At 32.4% G+C, this 14862-nt stretch overlaps 4 protein-coding genes across 5 annotated transcripts in view; 2 read left to right on the top strand and 2 right to left on the bottom strand.

Annotated features, from left to right (window-relative positions):
• The window catches only part of Mgtor (nuclear basket protein megator), a 9079-nt gene extending 3673 nt beyond the window's left edge, over nucleotides 1-5406 (top strand). The window contains exons 9-17 of the mRNA XM_017912024.1: nucleotides 1-141; nucleotides 225-697; nucleotides 791-1237; nucleotides 1322-3322; nucleotides 3404-3814; nucleotides 3884-4249; nucleotides 4326-4515; nucleotides 4824-5144; nucleotides 5236-5406. Coding sequence (XP_017767513.1) covers nucleotides 1-141; nucleotides 225-697; nucleotides 791-1237; nucleotides 1322-3322; nucleotides 3404-3814; nucleotides 3884-4249; nucleotides 4326-4515; nucleotides 4824-5144; nucleotides 5236-5351 — 4466 coding nt within the window. The 3' untranslated portion in view covers nucleotides 5352-5406. The remainder of the gene's footprint in view (nucleotides 142-224; nucleotides 698-790; nucleotides 1238-1321; nucleotides 3323-3403; nucleotides 3815-3883; nucleotides 4250-4325; nucleotides 4516-4823; nucleotides 5145-5235) is intronic.
• Nucleotides 5407-7116: 1710 nt separating this feature from the next.
• On the bottom strand, nucleotides 7117-7629 carry LOC108556010 (uncharacterized). Its single transcript, XM_017911916.1, has one exon. It carries the CDS (start codon nucleotides 7612-7614, stop codon nucleotides 7117-7119), a length of 498 nt encoding a protein of 165 aa, XP_017767405.1. The 5' UTR covers nucleotides 7615-7629.
• Nucleotide 7630: 1 nt separating this feature from the next.
• On the top strand, nucleotides 7631-11875 carry LOC108556011 (uncharacterized). 2 transcript variants are annotated; one of them, XM_017911917.1, is made up of 3 exons: nucleotides 7631-7909; nucleotides 10888-11451; nucleotides 11539-11875. In XM_017911917.1, exons 2-3 carry the CDS (start codon nucleotides 11384-11386, stop codon nucleotides 11873-11875), a joined length of 405 nt encoding a protein of 134 aa, XP_017767406.1. In that variant the 5' UTR covers nucleotides 7631-7909; nucleotides 10888-11383. The 2 variants fall into 2 exon arrangements, with proteins under 2 accessions (XP_017767406.1, XP_017767407.1); XM_017911918.1 differs by lacking the exon at nucleotides 7631-7909 and adding an exon at nucleotides 10675-10759.
• A 431-nt stretch (nucleotides 11876-12306) lies between these two features.
• Nucleotides 12307-14350, bottom strand: LOC108555958 (dyslexia susceptibility 1 candidate gene 1 protein homolog). The gene is made up of 7 exons (XM_017911848.1): nucleotides 14171-14350; nucleotides 13853-14090; nucleotides 13587-13785; nucleotides 13007-13505; nucleotides 12820-12920; nucleotides 12582-12735; nucleotides 12307-12513 (listed from the first exon to the last, which is right to left on the bottom strand). The coding sequence occupies exons 1-7, from the start codon at nucleotides 14348-14350 to the stop codon at nucleotides 12307-12309; spliced, it is 1578 nt and encodes a 525-aa protein (XP_017767337.1).
• Nucleotides 14351-14862: the final 512 nt, after the last annotated feature.

Below are 14862 nucleotides of genomic sequence, written 5' to 3'. Positions count from 1 at the left end.
AAGAGCGCAATATAACTGAACAAATTCGCGCAGAACTGGAACACGTTCGTCAATCTGATTCTCAAAATACGCAACGTATCGATGAACTCAATGCTAAACTAAAACAAGCTGTTACTCATTCAATATCAAAACCTTTCACTGGTACGTGTAAAATTTAAAGCTACATTTTTTTACATAATAAAGACTGATTATAAATAAATTTCTGTACCTATTTAAACTTGCAGGTGATGAAAATCTCGTAAAGAGATTAAAAGAACTTGAAATGCAACTTGCAACAACCCAAGCAGAAGCAAAATCTTTGTCAGAGCAATTAAAAGCTTCGCGGCAGCAAAGTCAACAATATTGCGATATAGCAGAAAGTGCAGAAACTCAATTAAGAGAACTAACAGCACAACATAATAAATGTAAAGAAGAACTAGAAACTGCTTTAAAAGAAGCACGCGTAGAAATAATGGCTCTTCAAAAGAAAGTTCAAGAACTAGTAGAAGAATTAGCAAAAGTTTCTAATGGGCGACAAGAAACTGACTCAGAATTAAGGGAAAAATTAGCTGATGCAGAGAGAAAGCTTGAAGAATTAGATGAAGTTAAAGGAGAATTAGAAATTGCTAAAAGTGATTTGCATAATGCTTCAGTAACAGTTAAAGAAGCTGAAGAAAAGTATGCCAGAGAAATGGTATTGCATTTAACAAATTTACAGGTAAACACAATCATTTCATCTATATAAATAAATAATAAGTTAATTTAATAAAAGAACATAGTGAGTTAACTTACATCAATGTATTATTTATAGATACTAGCAAAATTGAAAGAGGATGCACAAACAGTAAAACAAAAGGTAGAAAGTTTAACTCAAGAAAGAAATGCAGCTGCAGAAGCTTTAAAACTTGAGAGAGTAGCTTTTCAAGAAAGAGAAAAAAAGTTATTTGAAGAGATTCAAGAAATGCGACAAAGATTAGCAGATTTGGATGCACAAAATGCTATTTTGCACAATCAAATTCAAGAATTAAGTGATAAGACTGCAATCATGCATAGTCAACAATCAAGGATAAATGAACAGGAAAGTCCTGACACTAGCTTAGAAGCAATGAACCGTAGTTTTAGTGGACTTGAAGATGATTCCAAATCTGCTGAACAATTATTGAAAGTAATGAAGTATCTAAGACGTGAAAAAGATTTAGCCGTAGTAAAATTCGATGTTTTAAGAGCAGAAAATCTTAGGTTAAAGTCACAAGTGGAAGTTAGTATCCTATTCTGTCATTAAAATTTTTATTTGTATAACTTTCTATTATAATGTAATTGTTAATTTCTTTTATTAATTTAGGTTATAGAAAAAAGATTAAAGGAAACAGAAGCTACTCTTAATTCAGAAAGAGAAAAATCTGAAATTGATGTAGTAACAACTTCCAAACATGCGGAATTGTTACGAAAGGTTGAAACATTGAATGCTATCACAGATTCTAACAGAATTTTAAGAGAAGAAAGAGACAGTTTAACTGCAAAAGTTTCAGAACTTACAGCAAAAGTTGCAGCACTTTCTCAAGAAGTAGTACCACTTCGAGACACATCAAGAGATTTACAAGCAAAGACTGAAGCTTTGTTACAAGAAAATACAAGTCTTAAAGGAGAGGCAACTAGATGGAGACAAAGGGCTAATGCATTAGTAGAAAGGGCTAACAAAACAAGTCCGGAAGATTGGCGTAGATTGCAAACCGAACGAGAAAATCTTAGTAAACTGCTCACATCTGAACGCGAAACACACGCTAAACGCGCAGAAGAATTAAATCAATTGAAAACAGAAAAAACTAAATTAGAAGAACAATTAATACTACTTCAAAAACAAGTACAGACTCAAGGGGAAGAAGTTCAGAAAGCATCTGAAGAAGCACGTAAATTGGGTCAAGATTTGAATGAAGCTCTTGCCGATTCTTCTTCTAAAGCTAAGGATTTAGCAACACTAAGAAAAGAGCTTGGCGATAAAGAAACAGTTTTGAATGATATAAAGAATAAAGAAATTCAAATAAGAAAAATAGCAAAAAAATATAAGACGCAGTTTGAAGAACTTGCGAAAACAGTAGAAGAAGAAAAGAGTAAATCTGAAGAGTCTCGAATGTCAACGGGTACTTCTGGAAATGAAGATGTTGCTCATATATCTCAAGAACGCGAAGATCAACTACGCGAAGAAGGCAGGCAAGAATTACGTCAAACAAACTTAGAATTATCATCAAAAATTGATGAATTATCTCGCCAAATGATAGTCGTACAGAACGAAGCTGAATCGTTAAAGAAAGAAATTGACACTATGAATAAAACAAGCGTTGAAAAAGAAGAACGTGCAAAACAAGTATTAAAGGGTGCAAGAACTAAGATCATGCAATTAACAGAATCAAAGAAAATTTGTGAGAAGGAATTACTTGATTTAAAAACAAAATTTGAAACTGGGGCTACGGAATCAGATACCGCTGAACATGACGCTAGACTTGCAGCATTGAAATCTCAAATGGAAAGTAGAATCTCTCGTTTAGAACATGAAAAATCAGAAATTCAGGCAGAAAAAGAAACTTTAGTACAAAGAGTTACCCAATTACAACGTCAATTAGCCGGTGTTAGTGGAATTAGTGCTACTACAGAACCACCAACAGCTAATATTAAACCTATGTCTGCTCGTGCCGAAACTCCGTTAGCGAGTATTCGTCCTATGAGTGTAGTAGTACAATCTAGAACTGCTGCTGTTTTACCCACAACTGCAAGTGCACCAGTAATGGTTGCACCTCACCAACAGCAACAACCGCAACAACAAGTGGTTCATACTACTGAAACGAGTTCACCGACTAGTAGCCTTTCAGATTTTCAACCCGCTAGCACTAGTAGTAGCTCATCACAGACAGCACCAAGTACTTTGCGACAACTCGTCGTACAACCACAATTAAGTGAATCAGCAGAATCAACACAGAGAGAAGATCCAGAAAGTGCAGAAACGCTTAGTGCCCAGCAACAACAATGTCAACAACAACAACAGCAACAACAACAACAGACTGTTGCACTAGTTAGCCCAAGGGTGGAGCAACAACAACAGCAACAGCAAGCAGCAGTGAGTGATCAACAGCAGACTGTAGCTAGTAGTTCTACTCAGTCTGTAAGCACATCACAAGCTTCAACAGGACACAAACGTGCTAGGGCTCTTGACTCAACAGCATCAGGATCTGGAATTATTGAAGGCGTCGATCATAGTAGACAGGAACAAGTGCTTAGTCCAAAAACTAAACGGACCAGGCAAGAAATGCCATCTACTGCCAGTGCAAGTGCTTCAGAGGTCGAGTACCAGGTGAATTTAAATAATGAAAATACAAAAGACACTAAACAGTAATTACATATTTAAAGTGTGATATATTTATTGAATTTTTAGGTACCAACATCAAGTCAGCGAGACCAAGATGAAGAGGTAGAAGAAGGATGTGTTGTTGTAGTAGATTGTGACGAAGGCGAAGGAGGCGGAAATCATCAAACACAGGAAGAAGAAGAATTTGACAACGATCCATATGAAGAAATAGAAGAGGAAGAAGAAATGCCTTATGAAGTAGAAGTAGAGGTAGAAAGGGACAATAACGAAGTTGAAATTATAATGGGAGAAGATTCTACGAGTGTAGAAGTTCCAAGACAGGCACAGATAACAGTACCTACGAATCAACAACAACAACAGTCGGAAGCAATTAGTAGCGCTGGCCCAACAGGAGAACCACCTACATCATTTGCAACTCGATCGTCACGTGGAATTGCACCGATGCCTAGACAACAACAACAACAACATCTTCTTTTGGTATGTATTTCCATTTCTATAAAAAAAAGTTTAAGAAGAAGTATCTTTCTTTAATGAAATGAATTTTAGCCGCAACAAGGATATGAGGATGGTGGTGATGATAGTATAGTACCAAGTACTCCAACATTGTTCGTACCACGCAGAGGGGATGGATTTGGAGAAGCTGTAAGTTCACCTCAAGTACCTCAAGGACGTTTTACTTTCGGAGATTCGTCAGCACCAACAACAGCATCATCCACGCCCTCGTTATCAACTCCTTCTGGATCAACGACTAGAACAATATTTGGATCATCTAGCTCTGGTGTAGCACAAGCAATTCAAGAAAGTATGGATGATACACGAATGGATCTTGCACAATTAGAGGATGGTGGTACGGGTCGTAGTGTACCTACTACTCCTTTACAAGTTTCGCCAGCAGCTGATTTACCGCCTTCGGTATAAAAATAATTAAATGTTTTTACAGAATATCATATTACTCAAACTATCATTTAATCAAATTATTTACTTTTAGACAAGTAGTGGACCACCAGAAGAACAAGAAACCCCCGTTTCAGTAACACCAGTGTCGGTAACGGGTACCACTGTTAGTGACACTAGTGAAGAGCCTGCAATACCAAGTATTCGTGTACTTGGTGCTGATGACCAACAACATAATCAAACTGAAATAATAACAGAATCTATTAGTACAACTCCGTCTGAAGGTAATTACAACAATACATGTTAATATTTGTCTAAAATGTGGAAAACGTATTAATACAACTTTCATTCATTGTTTGGAAGTGAAATACATATACACAAGCCTTGAACCTAGGTGATAATTTTGTCAGCAATACCTAATATTTATAAGCAATGCATCTTGAGAGTATGTTATCGGGTGAATACTAAACAAGAAAAGATTAAATAAAAATTTGCAATAAATTAGTAATTAGAGCGACTTCTTGGAATGCGTAAGATAGCCTGTGTTAATATCGGTAATAATTTAAGTAACTGCATATGAAATTACACGTAGGTATGAGTTCAGAAGGTGAAAAGCGTACAGAAGAAGCTGGTCCTTTAGTTTCTGGAGATGATGATGCAGTAGATACCGGCGAAGGAACTGAAGAACCTGGAAGTGATATAGTAGAAGATGAAGTAGAAGAAAGTCGTGAAGCAGAAGCGTCTCCATCTAGCAATACTCGTCAGAGGGCTATGGCAGCGGCAGCTAATGCTGCAGCTGCAGCAAATGGTACTAGAGGTGCTACGGCACGACGGTCAGCAAGATCGCCATTCAGGACAACACGTGGTACTCGACCTACACCTATTGTTTGGGAAAGTCAACCTGGTGGTAGAGGTAAGTTTAATCCTAAATAATATATTTTGAAACAACAATATTTCTTCTTATCCTAATTATCTTCTAATCATATTTTTTTTTTTTCTCAAAGGACAAAGCGTAATACGTGGAGGACATGCAACAAGAGGAACAAATAGCGAAACCGGAAGAGGGCGTGGAACAAGAGGAAGACGAATGAGGTCTAAATATCCATACGCACGATTCTAAGGTTAAATTGTTTTGTATACGAAAACGTAAGAGAAATTGCACATTGCTGTCTTTGTACACGGTGTAAAAAATGTTGACTATTAATATATCAGCTTTCAAAACAAAAATATTTTTATTTAGCAGTAAAGATAATTTTATTGTACAGATACATTTGTCAATGTGACATATGTTATACTTAAAATTAGAGAAAACTATAATATGAGTCTTATAATGGCAGTTTTTTTTAAATTTTTGATATCAAAAGTGACATTCCTCACATCGAGATTTTTTTCAAAGTTAGGAAATTAAATTGAAATTTTATAGTATTTAAGTTATCTTACTTACGTAAAAATGATTTTTATATTATTATTATTCAAATTTCATGTATTGATGAGAATATGTTTATGTAAAACATTTTGTATGAGATATATATCATAATCGACTTTCATAATTTACGCAATGCTCATAAATGTCTTATTAAAAGTATTTGACAAGATGCATAAGTATTTTATTTCATATAAGTATGTTGCTTATTTTTGTATTTTATAAATTTAAGTATAAATTCTACTTTTTTTTTCAACAATCATATAACTATACATTGGGAACATATGTGTATATGATCTAACTTTTAACTCTCAATAAATAGTATAAAATAAATACCTTAAGTTTTATGATACTTACTTAAATACAAATTGACATTTATTACGAAATTCACTGTTAGAATAAATAAACGATAATTATATGTATTTCAGAAGGTGCATAAAAATACGATATATTTTATATATCAGTCTCTTATCTGTTTAGCAGTAATTTAAAGTAGTATTATTAATTAATACTTGTTCAATACTCAAATAGCTTATATTATTTAAAAAAATTATATATATTTTGAACAAATTTAAAAAAATTACAAATACGTATAAATACTGGAACTTTTATAATTAATTAATAAATATTAGTTTTAGATATTTTTGACGACAGCTAAAATGAAATCTATCAGTATTACGATCTCGATATTACTACTGTATAAATAAGACAATATCACAATGGTGAATATTATACTCTCCTTCTAAAAGAGTTAGAGTAATTTCTAAAATAATAATACACTTTGGCCCCTTTTATTTTTGATTAATATCATTAAAAATAAGATAAAGTACGAAGCATGACTAGTTATATAAATAACTTATTTTTCCTAGTTGATACCATCTAAAATTTTTTGGTGAAATATTTAATGAAGTTAATCATAATTACATAATTCTTTCGAAAAAGAAAGAGAAAATAAAAAGGCTTAAAGTTTTACATGATATCAACGTTAAATGGTGAAAATCTCAAGAATTTTATCCATTTTTTTTTAATTATTTTGGAACGTCTACTTTTTTCATTCTAAAATGTTTCTGAGAAGTTAGAACTCTAATATAAATATAAATAGATTATCAAATGTATCCACTTTCCACGAATTCGTACGAATGTTGTATGTCTTTAACAATCATATCTATATTAATTTCTTGTAAAACAGGTGTCCACCACCAATCCCATGGCAGTTCAATATTGGAAAGATAACCGCCACATTGTTGAGTTTTATGCCAATTTTCTTTACACGTAGTATTGGAGACGTTTGCATTGAACATTTTCTAATTAAACCGGTCTATTGAAGCCGAGAAAGATCATAATATTAATATTCTTAATTACTTTGATCCTTTAGCAGTCTTTATGTTCCTTATAAGTCAATACTGACAATTAAGATACTCATTTTAAAATGTCTCATTTTAATTGCTCTCATCAACTAGTATCAAATTAGAGTTATGTTAGGCTGTTGATGCTCTAATTGATATCGATCGTTGATAGTAGTAATTTCACAGGAACATTTACCATGTTGTTCTACTCTAATCCATTGTCTCCTCTTATTATTTTCCAAGCTCCAGACTTCGATTTCAATTTCCTGGTAGGAAATCGCTGATTCTATAGGTAAACAGCTCATGTCCGAACTCGTACAACATCCAGAATGTCCATCACAACGCTTTAGGACGATGTAAACAGGTTGAATAGCACTTTCTCCAGGATTTTGATGAACGTTTTGCATCAAGTCTTTTAAATTGTATGCTCGAAATTGTGGCTCTTTACAAACAAATGATTTCGATTCTTTTACTGCATCGGATAAGGTAATCCTTCCGAACAACCAACGATGGTTGTCACTATTTGTTGCCGCTGATGGGCCCATGTTGTTCAGAGCCAACGGGATAAATATCATTAACTTTAGTAGGGAAAACCTCGATGATCTACTTCTCATGCCTTGTTTCTGTTAGCTTATTCTACAATTCTTACTGAACGATTTATGTTATGTCACTAAAATTAATTTTACACATACAGTTCATCCAAAGTGCAAGATCAGTTCACTTAAGATCACGTTCATAAATTCAAATTTTACGGCGCGATAGCGAACACGTTTAAAATGTGTCTTCTTTATACAAATTACAGCAAACTACCGACACGTAGTCGTATTAAGAAGCGTCCAACTGAGACTTTCCTGCTGCCAGAAGTGTATTTATACATATAGAAGAGGTTGCACACATTCTCCACGCAAGGTATACACGTATCAATTGAGATTCATGCACACGTAAAATCCGATTAAAATTTACGATTTTGTGGTAACATTTACTCATACAATTACTAAATCACTCTGAATGGGAAACATCACGATATCTACACTTTATACGTCATGGATTTCATCCTCAATCATGTCTCGAAGATTAACACGTTGATCTTAAAGTTCTGATTCACTATAACTTACTATTTAAATCATCGTTCTATAAATATTTTTCAATTTTAGATGTTCTTCACACGTAAATTCACACATTAAACTTATAATTTGCCACTCTCTTCATGTTTCTCAGTTCGATCGACTAATTTCTTGATAAGAGGATATAAGCGTTTATATCAAAGTCGAACTTCGACTTTCCTTCTATTGATATGTTACTTGAGCAATCGCACAATCGTATATATAAAACTTTCAATACATAGTCTACAATTTTTTAACCGACAAATAAACGTCCGCGATACAATTCATAACTCAATGAACAATCCATGATAAAAAATAACGGAAATAAGATTGTTCCATTGAAGTTTACATAATTTTCAACGTGAATACTATTAGAAGGTGTTCTTTTTTACGTAGGCGTACCTACCGCTTATTTTCTTTTCTTGGAAATTACAATTGACTCATGTGAGAGTGATTCATTAAGAGTCAAACACAATAAATATTTTAGAATTTTTACATTTTGTTACACGTATTTTCCTTGTTGTTTCGTCTAAAAAGATCTTTCATCGATATGTTACAGATTGTAAAGTTTGATTCTAAGATTTCAAGGAACATTAACTTTCCTGGCGGTTCAAGAGATTTTCACGACATTTCTTCTAGAATGTTTTACGGTCGAATATTTGCTCTAAAGAAATAACCAAAGTAAAGTCATTTTCTCGCAATGATCCTTTTGAAGTATACTTTTGTGTTGTTAAATTATCTCTATATAAATATTTCCTTTCCTTTAAGATTTTTTCGAATATATACAGAATATGTTTTGATTCTTTAAACGTGTACCATATTTTTTAAGCTTGTAGGTTTCTACATTTTATTCGAAAGAATAATAATATACAGGAAATTAAAGTGCACTTTATACTCGGATTTGAATTAAAAAAAGTATTGCAATTACTTTGTTGATATATTTTTTATTTTCAAATTAGTATTTATCTTCGTCATATTTTATATTTCTTATAATGCAAGTTTCATTTAGTTTCTATATATAATACATTTCATTCGTGGAAATGTGATTGTGTCAATTAATATGGGAGAATAGTAAACGAGATAAATTTCCTCATGGTTTTTCAGATGACATTTTCCTGTGTTACATATAATTTCTATTTAAAATTCACATATTCTCATGAAGTTATGCACTTATTTTATTGTTCGCCATCTATTATATAAAAATATTGACAAATGTAATAATCGAATTTAAAAATTAATTATGTGTGTTGTTCCATTACACACGTAGAGAATAGGACATCGATGAATTGATAAATAATGATTTCAGAAATAAGATCAAATTAGTGTACGTCAATATAGATTCTACACAATTCTGATAAAATCAAAATTTTTTAAATCTTTAAATATGTGATTTATAATTAAGCTATTCTATTTAAAATTTCTTAATGGCTAATTATACGAAAACAGAAATTTATTTGTATCTTTTTTTGACAATTCGCCTTACGCTTAATTTTGTCTTTGTTTTCTGCTTGATATTTCCTTTAGGCATATACTTTTTATTTGCTTTGTATCTTCTTCCTTGTACATTGCGTTCTAATAATAATTCATTTATTTACAACACAAAAAATACGTCTCGGGAGATGTTAATGTACTTATTACGATACTATTATCTCTGTTACAAGATGTATAATTAATAGTGCGAATGTGCGTGCGACGATTATCTTACGCGATTATGGATTCATTTGACGTAACGGGAATGTCCCCCGTAGTGCAATACTTGATCATTCGCATTTGTGATTCCGGGTTCGTCCGATTACAGCTAATATTATTTTTGTCATACGTATTCATTGCTTATTCACGTTGTTACACATACAACGTACCGATCAGTTACATTTTAATTTTCACCTTTATTACGTATACGAATTAAATAATTAATAGCAAAATGTGGATTAAGACATTAGTGAGTGGTACAAGCCAGAAAATAATAATTTGATAAATAGTAACTTTAGAATGTAAAGTGAGAGTAAAATAATCGAATTTTTGATTACGTATGAAAAAGATAACTTCGTGTATATTTAATCTTTAACACGAGGATTTTTTAAATTATTGACCAGTACACCTACATACGAAATTCCATTTAAGGTTCATAGATTCACAACTTCGCATACCGATTGAGTCAGTTCTATGAATAGTTGTTAACGGATATTCGTGTGCCCACTCTCATCTTTCACGTGGAAAATTTGTCACAAGCGGATATGTCGTACGTTTAACAAGTGGTATCATACAAGGTTGCCTTTCGTTACGCAAAGCTTTCGTAAAAATGAAAAGAATGTTATGAATGAGCAATCAGACACTTCGTAGACAATCGTACTGTAGTGATGATTCACTACAACCTGTCGCATCATATAACACTACACGTCGCGAGAAAACTGAGGCAGTTCATACTGTCATCTTCAGCAGTTCTTTTCGTATAATCATTGAGATCCTTTGACATATAATTATTTCTTTGAATAAAAACTAAGTGTACAAATATTTATAAACTAATAACAGTTAAATGATAATAATTAAAATTTACATTTAGATATTCTTTTTAATCATTTAAGTACTTAGTATGCTTTTAAACGACATAGATCAACGAAAATAAAGTTGCTGAAACTTTTATAAAAATTATTCAAAAGTAAGGAATTCAAATAAGATGCACCGGCATACAAACAACAGTGTTTGGGATGCAATTGGTGTACGAAGGAGAATCAAAAGTAGGATGATAATTTGACTGATGACTGGCCGAAATTTGTTGAATTCAAGGTATGAAGAGGAAGGAGCAATATGATGAAAGGAGAAAATGAGAAAAGGAGGAGGCGATTGACGAGGAAAGGGCGACTAGTCACGCGACGTAACATGGTCCCAGTTCGAACGGGAGGCAGGACCCACTAGTTGTAATTATAGTTATCTTCGCGATGTTCTCGGAACGCTTTGCTTCAAGTCCTCCTCGAGCTTACCAAGAAATAAGAGGGAGACGGTGCGAATCGCCATAGGACGAGACAAAACGATACGGTGAAAGGTAGATCAACGAAGAAAGACGATGAGAAATCGGAAAAAGAGGGGAGGTAGAGGGCATCGGGCCGAGGATGAAAGTTACACATATATATAGAGGGAGAAAGAATTCAGATCGCAGAAGTGTAGTCGCAGTTCTCAGTTCCAGACAATTGCGAGTGAGATCTATCGGAGTGTGCAAATTTTCAACTAAAGTAGAATACTTCTTATCTAGAATCTCATTTAGTTGTAAGAAAGAACTGAAAAAATGAGAAGATGTATTTTACTGTTATTTTGTATGCATCTTGCTTTTGCTACGATAAGCAGACACCATAGGTAAATTATATTATACGTATAAAATCAAAGTGTATGTTGGTCACGTGGCTTTGACAGATCTCTTAAAATAATCGGCTCGATTTTTAGAGATAGTGGATTTCTGAATCACGTGCAATTGGTACATGAATTTCGGTGTTCCATTCCTCAACCAAGGGCTGTTCCAGTGGCAGAGCTTCTAACTGTTGGTCCTAGTCCCGACGAAGTTTTTTATCCCGCTTCGACAGTTCTAACACGTTGTGATGGAGCTGGATGCTGCCCGGACCCTAAACAAATTTGTGCACCTATCGAAACCAGAAATGTTAGCCTTGTTTTTATGGTCAAACATACAATTGATCGACAACGTGACAGACATCACGAAGTGATACATGCTTTGGAACATATCAAGTGTGGGTGTGTCGAGAAAAAAATTATAGAGTTTGATTAATTAAAATCAAATTATTTAAAAATTTTGTTAAAATAATGGTGAAAAATCTTATATGCTGTTATGAAAATATTTTAAGTAGTTAAAAGAATTAAAATATACCAAAATACTGTATATAATCATGCGAGTAATCAATATTATAGTTGGTGTTTATATAGTATTAGAATAATAATAAGTTCCTCGATTTAAACTCTCTTCAGGATTTTTGACTGTGATATTTTTATAATATAACAAGTACTTCATTTTTTTTTTTATAATACATTAATAAATGTTTTTGAATAATATAATTTTTTTATAATATTTAATTTTTTCTCAAACACATTTTGTTTCTCTAACTTTTTATTCTTCAAAAGATAACACGAACGAATAGAATTCCATTAGTTTTGTGAGTTAGTCAAATCTAACTACTAAAGTTAGTTTAGTTCACCTACTTTTTAATCTTTCATGTCGAAGTATTGTTTCGCGACCAACAGGTCACGTTTTATACTTTCATTGTCCGGTGTCAATACCAATGCAGCTTCTAACTCAGGAATACCATGCTGAGGTGCGGATAATTTACAAAGTGCTGCGCCTCGTCGAGCGTGACACTTGGCCCTTGACTCCCGATTGCTTTCACATTTTGGTTCCATTAATTCTAATGCCTGAAAGTCAAAATGTATGATCAAACTTATTTGTACAAATTGAACAAATTACAATTTAAACAACTTACTTTAGAACAATCTTCCATACATTTATAATAGTTTTCTAATGCATAATGTGCTGCTGATCTATTCGCATAAAGGGATGCCATTTCACTGCTAATTTTAATCCCATACGTATAAGCACTTATAGCTGCAAGATAGTTTCCGTCTTTAAAGAAATCGCTAAAAAATAATTATCAATAATTTATTAATTTATAATTTACTAACATTACTATATTTTAATCTTTATGAAAACATTAAACATACTCTCCTTTATCCTTTAACCATTGTGGATCTCGTTCTTCCAGCCGGAGATCTTCCGCGTCGAAGCCAATTTTACGTCTTGCTTCTGCCTGTTTTTGTAACCACTATAATTAAATTATTAATACAATTGATGGCTAATATAATTTCTTTTACATTAATTTTTACGATTGAAGTTATAAAAACATAATACTTTTTGTTCCTCGATATGAGAACTTTCCCTAGCTGGTGTTGGAAACTTTCTTTCCGAAAATGTGACATTAATCGTACCCATTTTTCTTGGTAATGGTATCGATTTCGAAGGTTCTTCAAATATGTTGGTTCCTTTCAAAACATTACCACGTATCGCAGCTTTTACAGCTTCCAATCCCGGTCTTTTTTTCTGCTCTTTCTTATAAACATCATCTACTTCTTTTTTGTTTGTTGCTTTTACTGAATCATATGATAAGACTTCATAATCTGATTCAGAATCTTTAGAATAATTAGGGTCACTTTTGAGAAAATCTTCTTTCTTTAATACTTTTATTTTAAGATTATTTTCTTGGTTTCTGTTTATTTCTAGAATTTTTGAATTCTCGTTTGATTTTGATTCCAATTCTTTTATAGTAACATTATTATTACATATTTCTTCCTCAGTCATGGATCGTGATTTTAATGTATTATCAACAGTTTCAAACCATTTCAACGGCGGTCTTGTAAAAATGATAAAAACAAGGATTAATAATTAAATTAAAAAATATAAAAAATTATGGTACTTATTAAGTGTTTGATACTTGTAAGCTTTCCTATTTTCTTGTACTTTTCCTTCAACATTAGGAAGAAATGGTAGTTCAGCTTTTGATCTCCAGTCTTCAAATTCCCGCATAGCTTCTTTTCGATGTGTGTCTCGCATTGCATCTATTTTATTTAGTGTAGCCGTGTTTATATTGATTTGATCTTTCACTGCTTCTTTTTGTAAATGTTGATGTTTTTCTGTACCAAATTATGAGCCAATGGAAAATTTATGAGCCTTTGTATTTTTATATTAAATTCTACATACCACTCTTGAGTTTTGTTTTTTCTTCGGCGATCTTTTGAGCATGTTCTAAAGCACGATTACGACAGTCTCGTTTATAATCATTACTAATATCTTGTACTTCAAGGGTAGGCCAGTCCAAACTAATATTTGTTTTACGCAAAGTAAGTATTGCTTTTTCTTCAGTTAAGGTGCATTTACTTTCTTCTTCGACAACATTAGTCCAAAGAAATAATTCTAATATAAATGGTGGAAAACTGATCTGTTATCGAATCAAATAGTACATTTATTTTTTATATTTAATTGATATAATTTGTAGTCATAAAAGGTTAAAATTTATACCTTTATATAATTATCTATTACAAATACATCAATCTTTTTTGGATGACCTTTTAAAGGTATATTTAGTATAATAAATTCTGTAGTTTGACGCCAAGAATAATCTTTGATAACTATAACTGGCATTTTCCTGTTCAACACTTTTTCATTGGGTACAAGTTTCACTATCGAAGTTGTGACCATTATCGATCAAACATCTCGCGGTAAATATCGCTTTATTTAATTCGAATATTCTTATAAGTATATGTTAAGAAGGACATAACAACAGGTAGGATTATATTATTATATTCACAATTCATTTCCATATAAAAAACTTCATTCTAAATACATGTTTAGTATACATTATAAGTATTGAGTATATTTTCAATACTTTATTTATCAGGTAAAAAGAACAAACTACGAATGAATAGTATGAATTATTTTTAATTAAAACGTTTAAGAGTATTTGTTGACAATACTTTTCATAGACATTATTAAAAAGCTGCCATTTATGCAACTGACATTCTGTGTCTTTATCCATGGAACTATAATTTCCTCTCTTGTGAGCAATACTTTAAAATCATTGAAAATGTATGAAAACATTAAGTTATTATGCAGCTCCATAGAGGAGTACAAGTTTTGGTTCTGTGATTACTTTTGGACAAATGGCATTTTGTTACATTATTATACCTAAGCCATTGCTCGAAAATCAACTA

This window comes from Eufriesea mexicana, unplaced genomic scaffold (genome assembly GCF_001483705.2).
Source record: "Eufriesea mexicana isolate 0111107269 unplaced genomic scaffold, ASM148370v2 scaffold294, whole genome shotgun sequence".
Lineage (NCBI taxonomy): Eukaryota > Metazoa > Arthropoda > Insecta > Hymenoptera > Apidae > Eufriesea > Eufriesea mexicana.
Note: the sequence above shows the minus strand (reverse complement) of the source record. Positions and strands in the feature narration are given on the sequence as shown.

Coding starts and splice junctions, on each gene's coding strand:
- LOC108556010 (XM_017911916.1), bottom strand. CDS start 7,614: ATGAGAAGTAGATCATCGAGGTTTTCCCTACTAAAGTTAATGATATTT.
- LOC108556011 (XM_017911917.1), top strand. CDS start 11,384: ATGAGAAGATGTATTTTACTGTTATTTTGTATGCATCTTGCTTTTGCT. Junction 11,452..11,538: donor ACGATAAGCAGACACCATAG/GTAAATTATATT, acceptor CTCGATTTTTAG/AGATAGTGGATTTCTGAATC.
- LOC108555958 (XM_017911848.1), bottom strand. CDS start 14,350: ATGGTCACAACTTCGATAGTGAAACTTGTACCCAATGAAAAAGTGTTG. Junction 14,091..14,170: donor TAATAGATAATTATATAAAG/GTATAAATTTTA, acceptor ATTCGATAACAG/ATCAGTTTTCCACCATTTAT. Junction 12,736..12,819: donor TGGTTAAAGGATAAAGGAGA/GTATGTTTAATG, acceptor ATTATTTTTTAG/CGATTTCTTTAAAGACGGAA.